This window comes from Quercus suber, unplaced genomic scaffold (assembly GCF_002906115.3).
Source record: "Quercus suber isolate HL8 unplaced genomic scaffold, Cork oak 2.0 scaffold_229, whole genome shotgun sequence".
Lineage (NCBI taxonomy): Eukaryota > Viridiplantae > Streptophyta > Magnoliopsida > Fagales > Fagaceae > Quercus > Quercus suber.
Window position 1 is genome coordinate 836,870 of NW_027069687.1, and position 10,881 is coordinate 847,750.

General features: G+C 37.0%; 1 protein-coding gene and 2 long non-coding RNA genes across 3 annotated transcripts; 1 reads left to right on the forward strand and 2 right to left on the reverse strand.

Annotated features, from left to right (window-relative positions):
• Nucleotides 1-1,696: 1,696 nt before the first annotated feature.
• LOC112002110 (pentatricopeptide repeat-containing protein At5g50280, chloroplastic) lies at nucleotides 1,697-7,038 on the reverse strand. The gene is made up of 3 exons (XM_065780257.1): nucleotides 6,582-7,038; nucleotides 5,539-6,128; nucleotides 1,697-3,524 (listed from the first exon to the last, which is right to left on the reverse strand). The coding sequence occupies exons 1-3, from the start codon at nucleotides 6,888-6,890 to the stop codon at nucleotides 2,210-2,212; spliced, it is 2,214 nt and encodes a 737-aa protein (XP_065636329.1). The 5' UTR covers nucleotides 6,891-7,038; the 3' UTR covers nucleotides 1,697-2,209.
• On the forward strand, nucleotides 6,885-7,232 carry LOC136070374 (uncharacterized). Its single transcript, XR_010631632.1, has 2 exons — nucleotides 6,885-6,996; nucleotides 7,036-7,232. It is a non-coding gene; the product is annotated as an uncharacterized LOC136070374 (long non-coding RNA).
• Nucleotides 7,233-9,481: 2,249 nt separating this feature from the next.
• LOC136070375 (uncharacterized) lies at nucleotides 9,482-10,876 on the reverse strand. The gene is made up of 3 exons (XR_010631633.1): nucleotides 10,283-10,876; nucleotides 9,883-9,994; nucleotides 9,482-9,493 (listed from the first exon to the last, which is right to left on the reverse strand). It is a non-coding gene; the product is annotated as an uncharacterized LOC136070375 (long non-coding RNA).
• Between the last annotated feature and the right edge of the window lie 5 nt (nucleotides 10,877-10,881).

The following is a 10,881-nucleotide window of genomic DNA, read 5'->3' on the forward strand; positions in this document are numbered from 1 at the left end:
ATGGTGGAAAGAGCTTTTCTCTAAACTTGTTTTTCGGTAAATTCTGTCCAAAATAAGTGCTCAAGCACGTTTGAAACTAGAATGATGTATGACTGAAAGAAAATAATACTGAACAATGATAAAAATAAAAAATTTGGAGCAACTGAGTACCCCAGCAGATTCTTGAGATTGAGAGGGACAAACCATAATGATGATTATTATTAGTAAGCACATATATATATATATAAATAAATAAAGAAAAAGACAACTTCAAAACTATTAATGAGTCTGTTTGGTGCCATAACCAATTAAGTTTGAAGATCAAGGAATCTTAATCCTTGCAGAATCTTGAGAGGAAAAAACAAAATCAATACAAGTGATGCTTAAATCAAATTTCAATTAAGTACATATAAGAAAGTAAGACAAATAAAAAATAAATTAAAAGAAAGAAGTAGACAAATCACTTGTGAGTGGAATCACTGGTGCATGTCATAACCAATATCAGGTATGAAAAGAAGGTTAACATGATGCCTAAACAAACCTCAACCCACAAAATCTGACACAGCTTAAAATATGATTTTGCCCTCACATTATATGAAAGTTGACACCACAAGACAAAAGTGTGCATGTGTGAGTATTAATCAATTTCTTTGTACCGTTGGATGAGACCACCATAAGGCCCATAAAATGAATGCCACAGGGTTTGGATATATACCAAAACGCTCATCCCCAAAAAAATGAGGTCTTCTATTGTTTGTTTGTGAGTGGTGAGCTTTCCAAATTTCAAAATTTTCTTATATATGATTTAGTAATTTTTATTTTAGGTGATTTACATTATTGGGCATGGGATACCATGTTAGTTGTACTGTATTCCAAGAGTATCTAATGCTTTTCCTATGATTCATACTCTATGTCTGATCCATAATTCCAATTCCATATGCAATTATTGAAATTTGAAACACAAGACATACTGCAAAAAATTTGCAACAACCTTCTGATAGTAGAGTTAAAGTAGCTAGGCTATAGATATATATTGTTAAAAGCAAGCAAATTATAGTCTGCCACTGATTTACCAAAGCAAGAGAATAGAGTGAGGCTTGTTGTCACTTGTCATGTTAAGCAATGGGTCATCCCAGCACCCAGTTTGTCCAGTCAAAATTTTAAGTCTAAACACCCCCAAGCGACCCCCCCCCCCCCCCTCTTCCAAATATTTTTAAATTCCAGAAAAATGCCTTGTACAAGCATTACCAAACCTTCAGTATATTCCTAGTTCTTCGATGTATCCATCCACAAAGAAGAAAGTTATTTTGGGCTATGCATTTATTAAAAAAAAATGCAGTTTCTCAGGTATATGCTTCTTGGTATATGAGCAATGTGCTAAAACAGAACCAGTTAAACTCAACCAAGTCAGCTTAACAAAGTCCACATCATCTTGTTTGCCCCTAAATCTTCTTACCCAGACAGCTCAAATACTCTCTTAAGGTGTACCACCTTTGGTCCCATATACTTCCTCTTAAGGCTTACAGCTACTACAACAACCAAGCCTTGGTTCCAAAATTTTGAGATCTGCTAAGGATTTGCAACATCCCACATGAATTCTTTACTGTCATAATATTTTATCCGAAGTTATACCCCTTGTTATTTCCTTAATTGATTTGTCCTTTTTTACTACTCCCACATGGTTGGATTACACTAATGAAAAATAAAACAAATGGGAAAAGTTGAACTTCAATATTTTATATACTTTACTTGTTCGTATAATATGACAACATGATTTTACACAAGGGATTCACTCAACAAAGAAAAGGAATAGCTTTCAATATAAATAAGGCATGGACCAAGAAAATTACCCAGTTCATCATTTGGCATGGCACGCATCCACTGCAAACAATGTCTTTGTATGAGTACTATTCTGTGAAAGCTTCCATTATAAGAATGATAGGCGATAGCAGGACTATGCTTTTCCCAACAGTAGCAATCTCTTGTATGAAAGAAATATCTCATTTAACAACAACCAAGTTTTAGTCTCAAAATTTTTGGGGTCAGCAATGGATTCTCAACAGACTTATTGGAGTCAGCCACCTGTATTTTTTTCCTGCTATTCTATTCCATTCGAAGCAAACACTCAGGAGAAGCCATTAACTGACACAGTGAAGATAGCTCAACCATACAGAGAGCCTGTGTGTGAAAATGATTTTACGGAGATCACAGGACTCCACCAATAGCATCATCATTGTCCACCATGAGCAAAACTATGAGTTCTAACATTTTTTTTCTTGTTCTTCCAGAACTCATCTTTCTTTCCCTTCCTCTTCGCTTTCAACAAACCCTTTTGGCTATTAATTATACCAAGTATGGCACTCTTGTCCTTCCTGTTCTTAACTGCAGCTTTTACATCCAAAATTGCCCTAAGCTTCTGATAAGACTTGGCATCTGGCACTTGTCCACTTTTTACCATCTTTTTGTGGTAGAAGAATGCCCTCTTGAAATCACGGACACGAACAAAGGCATAGATCATTGTTGAATAAGTGACAGAATCAGGTTTTAGATTCAGAGCTGCCATCTCATCTAACAGTTGTGGCAACTTTGAGTGTTGCCCTCCTCGTGCATATGCATTCATCAACATATTAAATGTCATGACAGTTGGATGTAAGCCTATCTTCCCAAATTCAGAGACCACATCCCTTGCTTCAATGTAGTGACCTTGCTTAGCAAATCCATCAAGAAGAATGTTGAATGTCACCCGAGTCCCTTCAACTTTCTCACTGATCATCAATTTCCATATCTTCATCAATGTCTGTGTGTCACCAGCACGCCTAAATGCATCTAGTAAAGTAGTATATGTTTCTATTGAAGGTTTTATTCCTTCCCTTTGCATGTTCTCAAATGCAGAATAAGCTTTCTCATGCCAGCCACTAACCGAATAAGCATGGATAAGAGCTGTATAGGAATGCGAAGTAGGTTTTATGCCAACTTTCTTCATCCTCAAAAACGCATCTGCTGCCATGTCACTCATCTTCTTCTGCCTCCCATATGCACTAATGAGGCATGTATATGATTTGACATTTGGCTTCAAGCCCATATGTTGCATTTCTAGCAGCAGCTTCTCAACAATGTCAGCCTGCATTCTTCTGCTGTATGCATCCATAAGAGTGTTATAGGTAGCAGACGTGGGTTTTAGCCCATGCATTTTCATCTCAGAAAAAAGACCTTCGGCTTCTTCAATTTGGTTGGATTTACCAAAGGCATCCATTAAAGTGTTATACACTATGGTGTTTGAGGAGATTCCCTTTTTCAGCATTTCAGTCTGGATGATAAGGGCTTCATTCTTCAGCCCCTCATCACAGAATGATTTGATTAGAGCACCCAAAACCTCTACACTCCATTTGACTCCTTTCCTATTCATTCTCTCAAAGAATTCCCATGCATCTTTTGCACTGCGACCAGTTTTTCTCATGATTGTAATCATAATAGAACATGTCACATGATCTGGAAGCACATTATTTGTTTCCATTGCCTCATACACCTGCCAAGCATCGTTGTACCTGAAATAAGTCAGCACACATCAATAATGAGCTCTTGTATATCGACATAATATGAAACACTTTCCTCTATAGTAGAAGTAGAAGCTTTTAAATATGTATTGAGAGGGAGAGAGAGAGAGAGAGAGTAAGAGTAAACTACATAATAATTTTTTTTTTTTAAATTTGATATCTAAATTATAATTTGGGCACTGAGAACCCCAATAGGACCACTGAAGTGATACCCTATCTGATATGAAAATGAATGCCTTAATGTATGCCACAAAAACATTGTGGACGTCTTTGTAGCTCATCATAAGCAGATGACTTCTGGGTATTGACTCATCAATTGTAGTGCTTCACAGTCTTCTTAAATAATAAGAGAACCCCCCCACCCCCACAAAAAAAGAAAGAGTTACGAAATAACTAAAGGGAAAATTACTGAAATGCTATTTGCCATCAAGGACACCTAAACCAGGAGATGAAATGCATCAAGACTGCCAAATGAGGTTTAAGACATAAAGAACATAGAGTTGCATTATTTAAAAATTCAACAACATAAGCTTAATGAGGAAAATGATCCAGATCACTTGGAAAAATAAAACAAGAAAAAAAAATCAATGTGTTTTTTCCCATCATTGTAAGAATTGTATCAGATTTACAATTTTCCCATTTCCAAACTTCTTTTCTCAAGCATGAAATCCCCTCAACACATTGATGAAAAATGTAATCAAGTGCAGAAGTTGGTCAAGCTGATAAAATAGACAGTCTATTTTGAAAAAATCATCAATAGCATTTTTTTTTTTTTTTTTTTGAGAGTTTCAACTTATAATGTTTGCTCCTGATAGCTCTTTATCATCAAATCAAGACACCAATTGATTTTTGGTGTATGTAAGAATTGAACCCCAGATCCCTTATTCAACCATCAATAAGCTACATTTAAAAGAATTGGTCTAAGACAAAAATGGGCTGCTACATTCATCCGATGCTTTATAATTTCATCATTTTAAATCAGTAACATTAATTTGATCCAAAAAAAAAAAAAGGCACCTATATTCATGCACTATTGACAACTGCTGCTTTTTTTTCAAAAACAACAATTTTTTTTATACATTGATATTTGGGGGTGGGGGATTTAAATCCCATATGTCTCCGTTGAAAATACAAGGAGATACCAATTGAGCTATAAGACTATTGGCACTGAAGCAACAATTTGCAAAGGGTATAAATTCACATTGAATTCTTCCACGGCATAACAGCCTTTATATTGCTTCACAGCAACTCTATTTGTCCCCAATTACCACAACTCTGCTACATAACCATTTCTTCCTAATTGACATGTGCACAAGTGATACTAATGAGGTGAACTATAATGTCTAAAAATATGTGCATTACTCTTGTTTGACATATAACCTAAAGCACAATAATTGAGGATACTTCTATCTCTAGACTAGGCCTATGTTAAAGCTTATTTTTCAGCTTTTCAAAATAGGTTGGTTGGTGGGTTTTGGTTAGCTCAACTAGAGACCAGGGTACTGATGACCTATAGTGCAACTGGAAGTTCATCTTCCACTAATAATGAGAAGGAGGGTGAGGTTGCGGGTGCCTGTGTAAGTTACTAATTAAAAAATAATAATGTTTTTCAAAGAAGTTGTACCAGAGAAAGTGACGTTTTAGAAAGCTGTGGTTTGAAACAAACGGGTTCTAGACAACATAACAAAAACATCAGCCAAAATCAATAACCACCAACTCACAACTCTAAATTACTAGACAACATAACAAAATATATAACAAAGAGTAATGCTATAGTTAGAACAAATTTCATTACATAGGCTTTACAAACCAATGTATAAACTTTTGAAAAACAAAACAACAAAGTAATAAGTTTTCTATGTGTTGATGCAGGACCAATCACATTCATTAGCACATCCTTCTATAACCATTTTGCAGTAAAATTTATAGTACTTTTAGCATATTCCTATAACAAATACATAAACCAAAATCAATAACCACCAGCAAAGTACCAAGAATCCCATACCTTCCACAATACAGAAGCCCCGAAATGGCGGCGTTATAAACATGAACATCCCTGAATTCTTTCTTGGGCGGCAAGTTTCTAAACAAGACCATCAACTTCTCACCCATTCTAGCTCTTCCCAACACTGGAAACAAAACTGAACATGCTCGAGGAGTCAGAAGCAAAGGTTCTTGCAACCCCATCCATTCAAAGAAATACAAGCAACCCATTACAAGACCCTCCTCACCCATCAAACCCAACACCTCCACACACTGTTTCTCACTAACCCTTTTCTCATAACCACCCAACGCCTCTCCTAGCGTCATATTTCCAGGCAACTCCCTCGCAGTTCTCACAATCTCACCCACAATTCCCTCCGGCAACGGCCTCGAGTTTGACTTCTCGACATGACCCACTTGTTTTTTCTCCTCAAAGATTACGTTTTCGACATCGGTTTCGGGTTCTGTCTCGGATTCCATATCGGAAGCTAGGTGCCACGTGGGGCGGCGATTCTTTTGGAAGGAGAGTTTGGATTCGCGTTGTGGGTCTTGGGTTGAAGACGAAGTGCGAGACTTGAAGAATCTTATCATTGAGTCTTCTTCTTCTTCTTCTTCTTCTTGTTCTTCTTCTTCTTCTTGTTCTTCTTCATCATGTTGTTGTTGTTGTTGGGGTTCTAGGAGTTCTTGTTGGAGAAAAGGAAGGAAAATGTGGGTTGAGGAGTCAGAGGAGTTTGTGGAGGTGGGTGGAGTTGAGAAAAGAGAGAAGAGGCTTGGGGTTTTGGATTTGGACTTGGAGAAGAGTGAAAGTGAAAGGTAAGGAGTTGGATTTGGAATTGGATAGTGAGTGTGAATGAAGGAAAATGGAGAAGAAGAGAGGTGGTGGTGGTGGTGATTTTTCTCCTCAAAGATTACGTTTTCGACATCGGTTTCGGGTTCTGTCTCGGATTCCATATCGGAAGCTAGGTGCCACGTGGGGCGGCGATTCTTTTGGAAGGAGAGTTTGGATTCGCGTTGTGGGTCTTGGGTTGAAGACGAAGTGCGAGACTTGAAGAATCTTATCATTGAGTCTTCTTCTTCTTCTTCTTCTTCTTGTTCTTCTTCTTCTTCTTGTTCTTCTTCATCATGTTGTTGTTGTTGTTGGGGTTCTAGGAGTTCTTGTTGGAGAAAAGGAAGGAAAATGTGGGTTGAGGAGTCAGAGGAGTTTGTGGAGGTGGGTGGAGTTGAGAAAAGAGAGAAGAGGCTTGGGGTTTTGGATTTGGACTTGGAGAAGAGTGAAAGTGAAAGGTAAGGAGTTGGATTTGGAATTGGATAGTGAGTGTGAATGAAGGAAAATGGAGAAGAAGAGAGGTGGTGGTGGTGGTGTGTGAGAGCCATGGTGGTTTTTGGATAGCTTGCTACTCAGCTTAGCAGTAGTCAGTAACAACAACCACTAAGCTTAAGCTTAAGAGAAGAAGAGATATGGTTCTTTTTCTTTCGGGAGGTTTATGCTATGTTACTGTGGGACAGCGTTAACGGTGAGTTTTAAGGAAAGAGACACCAAGAAATTACACAAACGACAAGTCGTTAGTTGTAGTGGACAAAATTACAAATTGTTCAATAATGTGTCTTTAGTCCCTGGGGATTGTCGCTTTAAATTTGCCCTGCGGGTATCCGCTTCACCCATTGTTATGATTTGAGAAGGTTTTGTAATGTTAGATTATTTATTTATTTTTTTAATTTTTAGAAATGTTTTATTAGTTTTAATTTAATATATTCAAAATAAAATTTTAATGAATTATATATATAATAAAATTGAGTGTGGCAGGATGGATACCCGCAAATATTTGCTAGAACAGGGTGGAAAAAAAAAAAAAAAAAGGTTGAAGCAGAAGTGGGGCAGGAACGGGGAACATGAAACCCGCCCCATACCTAGTAGGTTGTTGCCATTCCTATTGTGTCTACTCTATTTGTTTATTTTTGGTGGGGAGGGGGAATTTAGATTCTAAAATTTAAAGTTAATAATTTATATGGTGAAACAAGTTAAATTTTGTAGTTTCAAAAGTAATTAATTAAATTATGAAGTTCAAAAAATAACAAATTAGACATTCAAAGAGTAATAAATTAAACATAGAGATTTCAAAAGGTAACAAATTAAACCTCCGCTCATTTAAGTGGATTGCGTACAAGGTTTAATATAAGTTCATATTTAATTTGTTACTAAAAACTATAGGATTTAATTGCTTATACTCTAAGGGTGGCAAAAATTCCACCGCACACTTGATTTTCCCTTCCCCACGTGAATTTCCTCCACTTTGAGGAGGTCATAAGAGAGAGACAGATCCTGCTAGCCTTGTCTCGCGTTGAATGTTATATATATATATATATATTAATATTTTTATACATATTACCATCCTTAAAACACTTGCTTTCTCTCTTTTTTAGTGCACTTGCTACCTCCCTTCCATTTTTCTTTCATTTCTATCTTATTAATGTGGAAACAATCTTATTAGGTATACTAAAAGATACCTCCAAACCAAACCTGTTTCACTCTCGCCCTGAAAAGGGGACGAAAGACCCCTTATCCCGTTATCCGACTTTGCCCCATTGCTATCCCTATTACAACCTCTAAACTATACTGTTAATAATAAATAGAGATAACAGTTTAGATCATCTTCAAGAAAAGTAAGGTCGTTTTGGTAATGTCCTCGGACTTTTTTTTTTGGCTTTTCCTTTGTAGGTTGCTAGAGAACCTTACAGAAGGATTAATCGTGCTATAATAATTTTTTTCTTTAAACAAAAACAAAATCCAGTCAAATATGAATTCAGGAATCATCCTCACCCGAAGTAATAAGATTTCGTTTCTTCAGATCCATAATATTTGAACTTTTTACACTTCATTGAGATAGAATTTTCATACTGTTGTTACACTCTATCCACCATTTTGTAAAGGTTGAAAAGAACTGCTAGGATTTCTTTAGGACGTGCAAACTTTTTAAGCAATTCAGATTCATATGCAACTAGCAGTGTAGCACAGAGCAGTATTAAGTAGTAACATGGGTTTCATCAGTAGCAAACAGCTATAGCAACCAACACTCCTAAAGTAAGTTATATATAAAACAAGGGTGGCCCAGTTCCACAATTGAACAAGAAGCTGATTCAACCAGAAAATAATGGCAATGAGAAAGAAATTGACCGTACTTCATTGTATGCAAATCACAAAATTAACTATGACTTACAAAAGAAGACAAAACTCACAATTGGCAACTATTTACCACTCCCAGTTCACCCTAAGTTCCAACAATTTTTTAAATTCATTTTTGGGTAGTCAACATTGGTTGCATGTACGTAACTTACTGAAAGGCTGCCTCTTCTGCAAAGAAATTAGAGGGTAAAGAGTTGGCGGAAACTCCACCTCGATTGTCCAAATCACACCATGTTTGGTCGTTGTGGCAACAGAAGATTATAAAACTTATCATGTAAGAAGAAGCTTTTTCCCTTGCTATCAACAGCCTTTTTCCACCCACACCATCCACCATTTACAATTTTCTTGAGATCATCATTGCCCGTGTAGTGAGGATCAAGTATGAGAAACGCACAATCTCCGCTTGCTTCGTTGTAGTCAACTCCCAATAGGGTATATGCAAGAACACCACCACCTGCATTCATTTATTTACTTAGAATAGCCAAATGTTTCTAACTATTTACCAGACCAACTCATGATACTAGGCACCTTGTAGCCACAGGAGGGCCAAACACAATCCTAAATAGGAAATTAATTTTCAGCAACTCTGTTGACGCTATAAGGTGCAATAGTACGTCACTTTATCTTTACTTAAGAGAAGCCACAATACATGGCAGATAAGTAAAAGAAAACAGTTTATTTCAACAAACTAACCAATCATAATAGGTGTTCCCTGGTTCTCAAAGTGCAAGGCCAGCTCTCGACACCTCTCAGGAACCTCAGCTCCAGATCTGAAGTTCATAACTTTGCAACTGACCTGTTCAAGACAGCAACAAATCCCGTCAAACTTGAAAACTAGGAAGTGCACTTCATTTGGGGTGCCCATGTTGTACCCGTTCCCGTGCTTCCTAGGTAAGGACTAGTAAGGGCTAATTTTTTGAAAATTGTTGTGTTGCTGTGTCATACCCATACCGATTTGTGCATAATATACAATTTATTAGATATACTTTCAAGTACACCGCTTTGATTATCTATGGAAAGGTCAAATTTACTTTGTGTGTTATACAGAGAGAGGACTATTCATAGTACTAGTACTATGCAATCTGACAATTCATCTCATTCTCACGTCCATGTGCAGACTGGAAAAGGAAAAAATAACCATATACACTGCAAGTGACACTTAAGAAATTGCAAAAGTTCACTTACACCCAGAAGTTTGTCCAAGACAAAGCTCAATTCAATGGCACCAATCCATTCACGTGACCCAATAAAAGGAGGATCCTTATCGCCAATCTCTACAAGTGACTGTTGTATTTCCCTGATAAATTCAACTGATTTGTTAGATTTAATTTTATGAAATTGATATGATCGCAAGGACCCTCTTTACTCAGTTATGACTTCCCTTTAGATTCATAATGAGAATCTCAATTAATAAAGTACAGAATAACAGATTAAAAATAACGTAACTTCAAGTTACAAAATTGATGAAAATCAAACTTCGAAAGCAGTGAGTCCTGAAGAGCTCAAGAGTCTGATTCTCACTACCTAAACAGGTTTAGAAAAAAAAAACTGAAGCTCCACATTCTAAGCATTGACTTTTGCGTACCTATGTGAAGGAACGTCTATGGATGTGTAGTGTTGGAGTCTAAACCATGAGATGATAGTCTGAAGAGAACGGTAAGCACAACCCCATCCCTGTCAAGTGAAATATAATTTCCTCATTAGAGTAGAATTTCAAATACTAAAACTGAACATGACAATGATAAGATATGCCATCCAATATTAAACAGAATGTTTAATTAAAAGATAAGAAATTAGAAGAGTAGCTTGGCCACTGCTCAAACCAAGCATGAGCAGAGCAAAGTGACCCCTATGATCTTGTAAAATAAGCACCTCCCTTTCAGCAAGAAAATTAACTTATTTTTACTTAAGATGAATAAGACAGAAATTGGGCTGTTTTGGAGGCTGATCGGACTGCTGGTGGTATTTTGCTTATGTGGGATAAAAGGGTTTTGGATAAGGTGGAGGTTATGGTTGGTACTTTCTCGGTGTCGGTAAAGTGGCAAGGGGTGGGGGACAGGTTTATATGGGCTTACTCAGGCGTTTATGGCCCAAATGAGAATGCCAAGAGGGGCCACATGTGGGATGAGTTAGTGGGTATTCAGCAGTATTGGAGGATACTATGGTGTCGTTTTGGGGACTTTA